General features: G+C 31.2%; 1 protein-coding gene across 1 annotated transcript; it reads right to left on the bottom strand.

The window, feature by feature from the left end:
* Window positions 1-2,318: 2,318 nt before the first annotated feature.
* On the bottom strand, window positions 2,319-9,505 carry LOC127091971 (ABC transporter B family member 29, chloroplastic). Its single transcript, XM_051030727.1, has 10 exons — window positions 8,875-9,505; window positions 6,751-6,837; window positions 6,548-6,655; window positions 6,148-6,414; window positions 5,996-6,079; window positions 5,511-5,727; window positions 5,254-5,339; window positions 3,155-3,342; window positions 2,838-2,967; window positions 2,319-2,670 (listed from the first exon to the last, which is right to left on the bottom strand). Exons 1-10 carry the CDS (start codon window positions 9,412-9,414, stop codon window positions 2,524-2,526), a joined length of 1,854 nt encoding a protein of 617 aa, XP_050886684.1. The 5' UTR covers window positions 9,415-9,505; the 3' UTR covers window positions 2,319-2,523.
* Window positions 9,506-12,770: the final 3,265 nt, after the last annotated feature.

Raw genomic sequence — 12,770 nt, 5'->3', positions numbered from 1 at the left:
CTTTGATTGTCACTTCATTAAAATGGAAGAGGTATTCCGTCAGAGATTTAGAGAGATCTTGGTAAATATTGAAGAGGTCGGTGACAACCATCTTTCTTGTCTACTTTTTGTAAACAGGTGGATTAAGTTACTTCACTAAATTCTAATAACGAGTGATGGAGAGTCGAGGTAGATCCATATACCACCTTAGGGTTATGTCTATGAAAATGGTAGAGAGAAGCTTGTATTTTAAAGAGTCAGGAGCTCCAATGATTGCCACGTGCGTGTTGATGGTGAGGACATGTTCATATGAATCGTTGTGTCCATCAAACTTAGTCAATAAAGATGACTTAAAATTCTCATGAACCAGCGCCTTCCATATCTCTTCTAAGAGAGGTTAAGGGTCTAGCATCTCCACCTGGTATGTAGGGTTAACCTCTTGGTGGTGGTGCTGGATATGGATGACATTATCCTCCTGAGTATGGTTTTAGCGACGTAGATTGTCCATGGCAACGAGCATCTCTACCATGGCACTTTCCCCACCTTCAGATTCTTCGCCGACTGAAGTTATTGTCTTTTTGTTCACAATGACAGACATAAATGTTAAACTTGAGGACAATAATCCAGTTAGATATTGTAATTGTAACCCGTGTCAATTTTATCGAAATTCATGGTGTGCGTCAATTGTATTTGTTAAAAGTATAATATGTGACAATCCTTAGTGATTAAGGCTTGTCATAATTTTTAGGGTTGTTGTAGGATTGAGAGGTATCTCACGTAGGGAGGTGAGAAGCTTTATGTATATAGTATTTGTATGAATATGAGATTGTCCATGCCAACTATGGGGTGAGATATTTATATGATCCTTTTGGCTCTAGATCCTAGACACCTAGGAAACATCAACCATCTCTTAAAAAACATGGAAGCGGACAGTTAATCCCTATTATTTGAGAGAGCGTGATTAATTTCTCCTAATTTTTCCCTAATATTGTGGACTAGGGCCACGTCGCTTATCACGTTGTCCCACTCGAGCGAGTTATCCTAGAGGTGGGCAACATATTTGAAGAATGAGGATTGATTTAAACCATGGGCAATTTGGAACGAGGCGTTACCTCATTGGCCTACTCATGTCGCCCCTGGTGGCCCTTTCAGATATACCAATATAAGTCTTGTTAAATGTGTTTTTATTTCAAATCATATTAAATTGCATGTTTTTCTCTCTTTCAAATTTTTTGTTGATGACAAAAGAGGAAGAAATGTGTGATGTTATAATATACATGCAGAGAAATAAATACGAGATTACACAATGTGTATTTATCCATTAAAATCATACTCGAACACTAATTGAAACATGCTTGAATATTTGTTAATATTTAAAACATGAACTTTTATGTTATGAATCTAATCTACAAAGTTTGTCGCACATTTAAATTAGTTTAAATTGTTTATTTTTTTAATTTCATTTAGATTCTAGGAAACTTACAAATCTCACTCTATAAATTTATTTTTGATAAATTTGTTCATAAAATTATATATGTTTGTCATTATGAAAAATACGAAGATTGTTGAACCAAAAATAATGTGAAGAACAATATCTTATAATTACGGAGTTTTTATGATAAGAATACAATTTAAAATATTTTGATACTATAATGCATTTGTTTTTATGTGTAGAACATTTTCTATATCTACAAGAAAAAAGAAAAATGATCATGTGTCAAAATAAACAAATTTGATCACCTAGGCATCAAGTCAAAATGATCCTCTACATTTAGACAGAGATATGATCGTCTCACAAAAAAAATCATCTATGTCAAAGTCAACAAGATTAAACATTTATACTACCAAAACAAATATGACAAACATGATCAACAAGATTAAACATTTATACTACCAAGACAAATATGACAAACATGATCATCTATATGCAGATGAAAAATTATATAGATGAAAAATTTAACTTGACTTGACTGACCACATTAGAAGAATATCCCATATAACCATAAAATTTGTTTTTATCCAACATATTCGAGACTTTGTTCAAGGTCATTTATCCTTTTAAATACCAACAACTTTAGACTTTTAGTGATTTTTTTTCCAAAACTGGAAAAAATATTGAAAAAAATAAACGTTCCGTTACTTTTAGCATAAGGAAACTATGCTTTCAAACCTAAATAATTTTCCATCAACTGCTTGGGATGAATTTAAGGACAACATAAGCACTTGGAAAGTATAATGGGGCATAACTTAAAAGAACATGACATCTCAATTATATTAAGATTTTATTAGAAGAATTTAGTAAAGTGACTAATATCAACCATTGATAAATATATCAAAGATGCATATCAAATTATGTGCGATTATAATATAACCTTTTTTCTTCTCACTTTACTAACTATTCACTTTAAAGAAACCAAAGGGCATACATTTACATAATCACATGCGCACAGAGAGGAGAGTCCATAGTTTTGAACCTATATGTAAAACATATATTATCATCCAGATGGTATATACAAACAAACGAATCCAATGACATAAATATATTCAAACAATAAGCCCAGATGATAGCAATGAATCCATGTGACCGTTCAATATAGTTGATCGAGGCAGCTCTTCCAGCTTTTCATCATCCAAAAGGAATATTCTTTTCGCCATCATAACGGTTTCCAAGCGATGCGAAATCACAAGCACCTATGAACATAGGAAGAATGTTTGAAGTTTCATAGTGAAGAAAAGGGTATACCAATCGAACAATAGAGTACACAACTATAAGAATATTTACTTAATCAAATGGAATAGTGGTCATGTAATTCTCATAGCTGATCATGTCAAAGAATAGAAAAGGCTAGTTTCCTTACCGTGCGATTCTCCATTAATCGCTCCACAGCTTGCCTCACTAATAACTCAGATTTACTATCTAAGGCAGAAGTTGCCTCGTCGAGAATTAAAATAGAAGAGTTTTGATAGAAAGCCCTTGCAATAGCCAGCCTGTAACTTCGAGGAAAGAAATAAGTAACAGATAGCAACAGATCAACGAAACAAGCTAATATCATCTATGATTCATAAATATCTGACGCATCAAATTTGGTTTTTACACTAATCATGACTTCCAAATGCTCTTTCCAAACAGAACAAAATTATGGTTATAGAACAGAATTTTGAAACTGAAAATTACCTTTGCCTCTGGCCTCCACTTAAAGTTGAGCCCCTTGGTCCAATATTGGTTTTGTAACCTTCTGGAAGTTTTCTAATGAACTCATCTGCATAAGCAGTTTGAGCTACCCGTTTCACTCTCTCCATGTCGATTTTTGTTGTCAGATCCCTATAAGCAATGTTTTCAGCAACTGTACCTGAAAAAAGTGTCTATAACAGTACATATAACATCAATATTTTTGAATTGAAGTAAATACTGCTCGTCAAATAATAGGATCCATTAAGAGAAAGAGGCCCAAAATGGAGAGGGGAAGTTGGTTAGAGATAGTGGGGAAGTTACACGTGAGTTGGTTAAAGAGAGTGGGGAAGTTTCACGTGAAGGGAGTATATAATAAGGTTAGTGGGAGGAAAATAGTGGATTATGGAGTATCATTATCATTTGTAATAGAACCTTAGGGTTTGGCAAAGTGAGGATCTCTTCTTCCTTTGAGGAGCTTTGCTATGGGATTATAGGGAATTTATTCGCTGTAATAGTTTCTTTTTATCATTGATAATACTTTTCTTTTATCTCTTGAATTGGTTCCTAACATAAAGCCACAAGTAAATAAAGAACTTACACGATGTATAAATTTACAAAGAACCCAGATACCGGTAGAAATAAACCATTCATGCTATTGCTAGCAATAAAGAATGTACAAAATTTGAATAATAAAATACACCAGAAAAATAAAACATTTGATGTAATGTAACACTTCAAAAAGAAAAACTAAAGGATGTTCGAGATAACTTCTAAAAACCAGATATCTAAGTACAGTGGAGCTAATTTTTAAAAACAAAGGTGTTTGGTTACTTTGATAACTACCTGGTAAGTTTTCTCTTTGGACCAAAAGCTACCTTAGTTTTTGAAAACTGGTTCTTGTGGAAAGAGTTTGTACAAAAATAGTTCTTCAACATATCATTTAAAATATATCTATTTTCTAGTCCAACCTTTTCCAATTCTCTCTTTTCTTTTCTATATACCTTTCTCTCCCTTTCAGCTAGATTTTAGCTATGAGGTCCGGATCTGTAGTAACGGTGCGGGTTTGTTAGAACATTGCTACACTGAATTTTGAAATTCAAGATAGGGTACGACTAGATATGTTAATAAAATATTTATAATAAAAGTCTTCATTAATATATAATTATAAAGATGACAATTTACAAAATATAAAGTCTGATCAAAACACTTGGTGTAGAGTTTTCATATAAATCATAATCTATTTTCAATCCATATGTTGGATATCAACAAAAGCAGCGTTAAAAAAACTTGAAACAAATAAGTACAACCTAGTTAGTAGCTGCAAGGGTATTTGATGTATTGGGTGCGGGTTCGAACCCGTAATTCTCCACCTCTCCACACTTGGTGTGTGATTCTCGCTACTAAGCTATTTGACAAAAAAAAACTCAATAAGTTTTATCCAATGTTGACCAATGAACCTCTTTACTCTCATTACCATCATCCATAAAAAACATGACTTTTAAATCTTGTTCATCAAGAGAAAACTTCATAAATTCAAGAAGTTTAATGCTATCTTGAATTGAATCATGCACATCTCCACCGAATTATCGCAATCTTGTTTCCCCTTTTAGGATATGTATCCGCATGTATCCCCCTGAAGTATCTTCTACGTACCCGGTAAAATATTTTTAAAAAGTAATTATGATACTTAGTGTACATATCCGGGAGTATTCGGTCTCTATTTTTGGAGTATACATGCTTCAAAGGATCGTATGGTGGGTATATGATGAGGATATTTTTAGGAACTGTTCGTTAACCCAATATGGTCAATAAGCATGTTATGTCTCTTGAATTTAAATATAAACTATACTAAAATAAGTTTTAAATGTAGTTAAAACTAGTGGCAAGATAACCTGAATTAATATAACCAGTTATTCTTAAACAGTATCAGACCAGTTGTTTGTGGGAGTTGCCAAACTGCCCCTAAAAGCTTGTAAACAATAGTGCCAAAATCCAAGCGGACAAAAGAAGTACTTTTTTAAAATTCTTGTGAGAATCATGAACTGAAGTACAAATCCTGCATACAATAAGTAGAAGAATAGAGAGGCTGATGAATCACTTACTATATCTTGAGAAACTACACCGATGTGTCTTCTTAAACTTCGCAAATGAATGTCTTGGATGTTTTGGTTATCAATCAGTATAGAACCTGCAGGTATAAGAATATGAAATAGAATCTACTGATAAGAAAGATGACAAGTGAGTATAAAAATGAAACTAGTTGGTATAAAAAATGTAATTGATAAATCACTCTCCACATGCTGAACCACATATGACAGAATTATGTATCCATCTTTATATTAAAAAGTAAATGACTCACCAGATATAGGATCGTAAAGCCGAAGCAACAGTTTCGCAAGTGTTGTTTTCCCTCCCCCAGATGGACCTACGATAGCAACTATCTCTCCTGTCCGAACGTGAAGATTCAATCCATTTAAGATTAAAGGCAAGCCATCATTATACTTAAAGGATACATCACAAAATTTCAGGTCCCCTGTAACATGGTCCAAATCAACAGCATCTGGTTTCTCAACTACCTATTATTGAGAAGAAAAAAATCGATCTATTATAACAGGTCAACTAGTTACCTAAACAGAAAATTTTAAAATAGCAAAACAGGATACTATATGCTCAACAGCTACCCTAGGTTTTTTTCTATTATCAAAACATCATCAATTTCAAACAAAAACATTTGGTCAAATGTAAAAGTAAATATAAAAAAATGGAAAAAAAAAGATGAAAATTAAACAACCATGAAATTCCGTTGTCATTCGGGGTCTCTTAAGCATGTGCTCATAGATTTACCTTATTTTTGAACCTGGTCATAGCAAAGAGGCGTTCAATAGCTGGTTCTCCCTGCCTCCATTCATTGTAAGCTTTTCCTACATCCTGCGCGAATACTTTTCAGATTGATAACCAAAGACAGCTTCTCAAAAGCTGAACCATGACAACGATACCTGAATAGGCTCGATCAAGAAAAGCAATGAAGTCACGAATGAAACCAAGCTATAGCGATCAAATGAACCTTTTGAAATAACCACCGAACCTGCACAAAGTATGGAAAGAACTCCAAAGTAAACAGCCTGTATAACCTGGGGAATGACTGCTTTCATCCTTTTTTTGTTCAACTTTGCAGAATTGTCAATCAGGGCCAGTCTCCTAAACCTGGCACTCTCAAGCAACTCCGCATTGTTTGCTTTCACAAAGAGAATCGCGGGCAGCATCTAAATTTTTTTGGGGAAGAAAACAACAAAGAACATTTAACACAAGGTAAGAAATAAACTGTGCAAACGATGCAAGGCTTCAAGATTTTTCTGAAACTACAACGAAGAAGGAGAGTGTGACAGTCACATTTACCTCATTTAGATATGCTGATAGAGCAGCAACACTAAGATGTGCCTTTTTAGATATCTTGCGAAGTTCTTGACCAAGAAAGGCGACAACTAGAACCATACAAGGAACAACCTGCAAATTACAAAAGCTTAACGTGTGATTAAATCTAGTCTTGCTGCAAGAACAATCAAGCAGTAATTGAAAAAGAGTATAATCTCCTGACTCACCATGGCTGAAATCAAAGAAAGGAAAGGACTTATAGCCAACATATGCATTGCCATTGCAGACAGTTGCAGAGAACTAGGTACTATGGTCTGTCAGAAACAAAGGCCAATCAAAACATAAACAGAAATTCAAATTAATGTAACATAAATGAACATAAGGGAATGCATTCCCCATACCCCTCACACCATAAAGTACAAGTTTGCGCTTAGCAATCTTCAGTCTACACTTAAGAAAATAAATTCTCAACTCACAGTTGTGTCTTGTGAAGAAAAAAATATAAAGGTTTAATAGTTTTTTGTTTCCGGTAAATTGGTCAGTTTTTTATTTTGGTCCCTGATTTATTTTTTCTTTTTGGATGGAGTCCCTATATTTTACTTTCTTGTTGGTGTTAGTCTCTGACGTCAAAGTTCTTTTAAAAAAAACTTAGGTGGCTAACTTGCTAACTTGGCAGTTAAAATGATTCTTTGTTTATCACTTGTCCATCAACATCTTTTGTTATCAAAATTTGAATATATTAAAACTGCACTAAATCTGAATCCCAACATGCAAGTGTGTCGTAAGTGTTTAAGCTTTGTCTCATAAGTGGCTTTATACCAACAAACAAACAGCTGCAAAAAGAGTCATCACCAACATGCTCGCCTCACCACCTAGTATTTATGAGATATTCAAGTATGTTTTGGATGCTGGATTATGAAGATTTTGAAGGGAATCAAAAGAAGTCAACGAAGCTTTAATGAAAGATGATGGTGAACATTGTGAGAAAAAGAGTGAATAATAAAGTTGATTATGGTTTGAAATGATGGAGCACTAGATAAACATACATGAAGACTTCATAAACAAACACATACGTTCTCATCGATTTGAAAAAACTATGGGTTTGTATGAAGGTTGGGATGAAGATATGAACACAAACACATAATTAGAGCCTAAATCCAAAAAACAATTTAGGTTACCGGGACTAAAATAAAAAACGTGCCAAAAAACGATTTAATCCAAAATTCTGGATTTTGTTCATATCTTCATCTCTAACCTTACAAACCCCAAAAAAAATTCAAACTTAAAACTATATATATATATATATATATATATATATATATATATATATATATATATATATATATTCTGGGTTTGCTCCATTTTATTAAACCTAATTTGTACCATATAAATAATACCTAGCATTCAATGGGAGTGTTCTATGTTGCGACGTCAATTTTAAGAGTTTAATTGGATGCAAAATTTATTCATAAAAACTAAAATAATGACTTCACTGTACCAAAAAAAAATTATACTAAGGACTTCATTTAAGTTGTGGGTTACTAAAAGCTTTATTTTATATATTTTCTCTTACAAAACTATTTTAATCAAAATGTTTATTTAGAGAAAAAAACACTTGTTTTAAAAAAAATTAACTAAAATTTTCTCTTACAAAACTATTTTAATCAAAAAATTTATTTAGAGAAAAAAACACTTGTTTTAAAAAAATTAACTAAAATTTGAAATAATACTGAATATAACTCAACAATTTAATCAAATCATATTTTAATAATTAGATGATAGTTAAGATATTTAAAAAATTAATCTAACAAAGTAATGGTTTAAATCCACTTTTGATTCATCTATCTTAATGAAAATTAATTTTTAATCTTTCTATTTTTAAAATTGAGTTTTTGATCCTCATATTTTACAATGTTTAAGATTTTGTGTCTTAACCATTTTCAGTGACAATGATGTGACACAACTAAATTGAAGACCTCAAAATATTTTTTGAGAGATGAAAATGAAGAATGGAATGTGGGAGTTCAATAAAAATTAGAGAGTTTTGTCCCATCATTAATTATTGCACCACGTTTTCAAAAATGATGAAAACAAATAAATTTTTAAAAATTGTAAATTTGGAGATAAAAAACCTGATTTTATAAATAAAGAACTAAAAATTAATTTTAATGAAAATAACCAAAACTATTTTTTTAATAAATAAACCAAAAATACATTTAATATAATCATAAAGTAAAATAATAATGAAATATGATAAATGTAATTTTAAAACTTTTTATCATTTGAAAGTATATGCTGACTGAATCCTAGTTCTAGTTACACAATGAGAAGGAAAAAAAATTAAAACTCACATTAAGAAGAGCGTATAAGGTGAGGGCAAGATCGGAAGCTTCAGCAGTAATCCTATAAGCGATATCCCCAGTCGAAACGGCGTCGTTAGCTTCGAAATACGCAAGTTCCCTCTGAAGAACACGATCGAAAACGTGAACGCGAACATCGCAAACCGCATTAAGAGAAGCTTCCCAAAGAAGCGCATGCTGCGCATACGTGGCAATCAACCGAACAAGCACCAAACCGCCGAGCGCGAATCCCTGTGAAACATCGACGGTTGTTGTGGCTGTGGTGATGGCGGAGAATTTCGAGAGAAGGTTGGAGAGTGAATAGACGGATATAGCACTGCAGAGCCAACCGTAGAGGATTGGTTTCTTTTGTGAAATTAGATGCGGTTTTAGAAAGTGGATTGTGTGGTTGGTTCGGATGGAGCTTTGGATTTTTAGGTTCGGGAATTGGCGGTTATTTTGGGTTCGGGATTGGGTTTGGATTGGACGGAGGTTTGGGTTTAGTTTTGGAAGAATGAATGATGAGACTGAATATGAATATGAAATTGGCATTACGTTACTCTATGAGGAAATGGAATTTGGAATGGGAACGACTAATAATGAGAATGATGTTGTTTAAAACATGAATTTAATTGAAATGGAGAGTAAAATGATTTTAGACGGGAAATTAATCATATTGAATGTTATAAAAAAATTGATTTTTATTTTAATTATTTATAAAATAATATAAATAAATTATTGTGTGTATAGTAAGTGAATCTCTTAAAACAGAGAAAATAAGTATGAATCTTACTATGAATATGTGGATTAAATTGGAAGGATCATACATACATACGTCATTAAATAATTTTGACCCAATTTCTCTTCAATTCTTATAAATTGTCTGTCTTATTAACATTTCCCTTTTAAGTGCGTTCTTTTCTTCACGATTTAATGTTCCAGTCCTTTTATTTTCTTCTTTATTAAGCCGTTGTTTATTTTCTCTCTCTCTATATATTTTTGGGTAATATTAACTTGTGTCTAAGTTAAAAAACTCATAAATAAAAAATTTATTTTAAAAAAATAAATAAAATCTACTTTTTAATATATAAAAATTAATTATCATCATAATTACTTAATTATCCTAATTACAATCCATAATAAAGCTACTATCATGTTCCTATAAGTAATTTCGTACTAAACTCTATTTATACTACTAAAAAATATTACCGTTATTTTATTGTTGTTGCAATCTTATCATTCCAAAATGAAATCAATATTCTGAAATCAAATTAATTATTATTGTAGTTTTTTTGCCAAATATTATCGTTACTTGATTTTCTTTAAATGACAAAATGAATATTTAATTGTATAATTATATGTTATTAAATTATAACTTTAAAATTAAAAATAACTATTTAATATAGTTGATTAATATTAATTGAGTAATTTAATATTATTGTTAATTTACCTATCAATTAATTATTATTATTGTTACAATCCAACACTCCGGGGAAGAAAGTTGTTGTTTCTGTTGTGCTGAAAGATTTTGAAGTAATGCGCATTGTTTTCATAACTTATGTGTTTGATAAATTTATATATTTTGCATCACTGAATCCCATCATATAATATTGTTTATTTATATTGCAAAATAGGGGTAATTGCATAAATTGCAATTTATGGGAAATCTATGGATCAAAATTTTTGGCTTACTACACTGATCCTAAAAACAATGGAGCTATTGTAATTCTGCTCACTCATGCAATGGTAAAAGATGGCCAAGGTATTACACTATCATACTTTATAAATACATAGTTGATTTGTATTTTTCATTATACGTTCAATAATTTTTATATTAATTATACAATTTACAGTGTCAAATGCATGGAGTGGTTCCAAATTGTTGATAAATGAAGACATCCCTGAAATTCAAGATTTTATGTCCAAGTATGGATTTTATTTATTTATTTATATTCAGATTATTATACATAATTTTTAATTTCAAAAACAATCTTATTTATATAGGTTGCCTACTAATGAACTGAAGGAGAAGCCTACTCAATCTGCAAAATCTCTTTCTAATTGGTCTGGTGGTTCTCAGTATTCGCCAGTAGAAAGGTTTGTTCATAATGCGAAATATATGTCTTTAAGTCAGTTCTGCAAAATCAAACATGTAAGTTGAATACTATAGAGCCGAATTTATCTTTACTATTACAATTATATTGTTTGCTTTTTGAAATTAATATCATTTTTTATTTGCTTTTAGGAAACTTTATGTGTTACTGTAGCAACCACATTGAAATTTGCTGTCTCAAAGTATGGATGGTTTTATTATGGCTGCACAAGGTGTTTTTCGAAGGCACCTAATCCTGAAAAAGCTTATGAATGTTCATGTGGGCAAAAAGTCGAACAGCCTATACCAAGGTACATATAATCTAGATGAATTGCAAATAAATTTGGTAATGGATTTGTTATTAATCATATTATTTTCTTCGTTTAAAATACTATAGGTACAAGATTGAGATATATGTTAGCAATGGTGAATCAAAATATCGATTTGTATTCTGGGATTCCGAATGTGCTGCTATACTTGGAATGACTGCTGAATTTATGCATAACTCTATGGTGGAGGTACATTGTTATACATAAGTTAAAATGTTAATAGTTTATCGAGTTGTAAAATTCAGATTATCACTCATGGTTGATATTTTATTTTTCCATTAGAATGGAGAAGATGATCCAATGGTTTATCCTGATGAGCTTGAAATGCTGTTGAATAAGAAAATGGCTTTTAGAGTTAAGGTGCAGCCAACGTTTTCCCAAGCGTCTGTTTGGAAGTTTTGTGATGATGAAGCCTTTGTTAAAGAGATTGAAAATGACTACATAATAGAAGACGTATAATATTCACTTAATTCATGTATTATTTAAACATTTAACAAGTATAATAAATATTCGATGTTTCAATGTGCAGAATCAGTCTAAAACTGAATATGCAAAGTTGGTCCCTAACAAAGAAATTTTGGAAACTTCCGCAGTAAGTATCTTCATTTGTTAACATAATAATTTTCTATGATAAATATTGTATTATTATAATTCATTTTATATCTGACAATTAATTTTTTATATTGCAAGCAAACATTATCTGCATCTGGTGAAAATCATCCAGAATCAATCATTCTAATGACTCCGACTAAGGATGTTGTAATTGCTGACAAGGGTGAAGAAGTTGATTTTGAAGCGTCCGGCGCTACGCAATTATCAGGCACCAAACCATCCAAGAAATTAAAGATAGAACCATCTTCTTAATTAGAATTTTCGGAAATTTGATATTGAAATATATTTTATGAACTTTTTAGCACCAGAATGAGTTTAAGTATGAAGTTGTTAAGAACATGATATGTTTTGGTTGTAGGATGTGTTCTTACTTTTTTGAAGTGTTTATTTTGTGGGATTACAATTGACATTTATATTTCATGTATGGTTTAAAGGATGATAATGAGTATTTAATTCATGTGTGTGAAATTATTCAAAATCCTATGTTGTCATGTTCAACATTGTGTTTTGTGTGTTCTTTCAACTACAAAATTTATATGAGTATCATATCTTCAAATGTTAATAAGTATTTTAGATTGATAACAAAATACGTTGTCATCTTATGAAATATGTGTATACGACTAAATTATAAATAGATTATTGCATGTCATGTTTGGTTTCAGCATGCCTAATGGTGTTAGAAATTAAAAAAACAATTACATAAAAATTTATTATGAAATCCTTCAAAACTAATTATAGAAAACACATAGAAACACATTTTTTTACAATTTTTTTCAAAGTCTAATACATATGTTAAAATTGCAGGTAGTTCAGAAATGTTGGAGCAATGTTTGAATCTTGCATTCAACTGAATTAAGGATTTATAAAAAAAACAA

The sequence above is a fragment of the Lathyrus oleraceus genome, chromosome 6 (genome assembly GCF_024323335.1).
Source record: "Lathyrus oleraceus cultivar Zhongwan6 chromosome 6, CAAS_Psat_ZW6_1.0, whole genome shotgun sequence".
Classification (NCBI taxonomy): Eukaryota; Viridiplantae; Streptophyta; class Magnoliopsida; order Fabales; family Fabaceae; genus Lathyrus; species Lathyrus oleraceus.
Note: the sequence above shows the minus strand (reverse complement) of the source record. Positions and strands in the feature narration are given on the sequence as shown.

Excerpts from the sequence above, each read along its gene's own strand:
- LOC127091971 (XM_051030727.1), bottom strand. The coding sequence starts at position 9,414 with ATGCCAATTTCATATTCATATTCAGTCTCATCATTCATTCTTCCAAAA. Across the intron at positions 6,838-8,874 it reads CCTTATACGCTCTTCTTAAT|ACCATAGTACCTAGTTCTCT; the intron begins GTGAGTTTTAAT and ends TGTTTCTGACAG. Across the intron at positions 2,968-3,154 it reads AGTGGAGGCCAGAGGCAAAG|GCTGGCTATTGCAAGGGCTT; the intron begins GTAATTTTCAGT and ends TCGAAGTTACAG.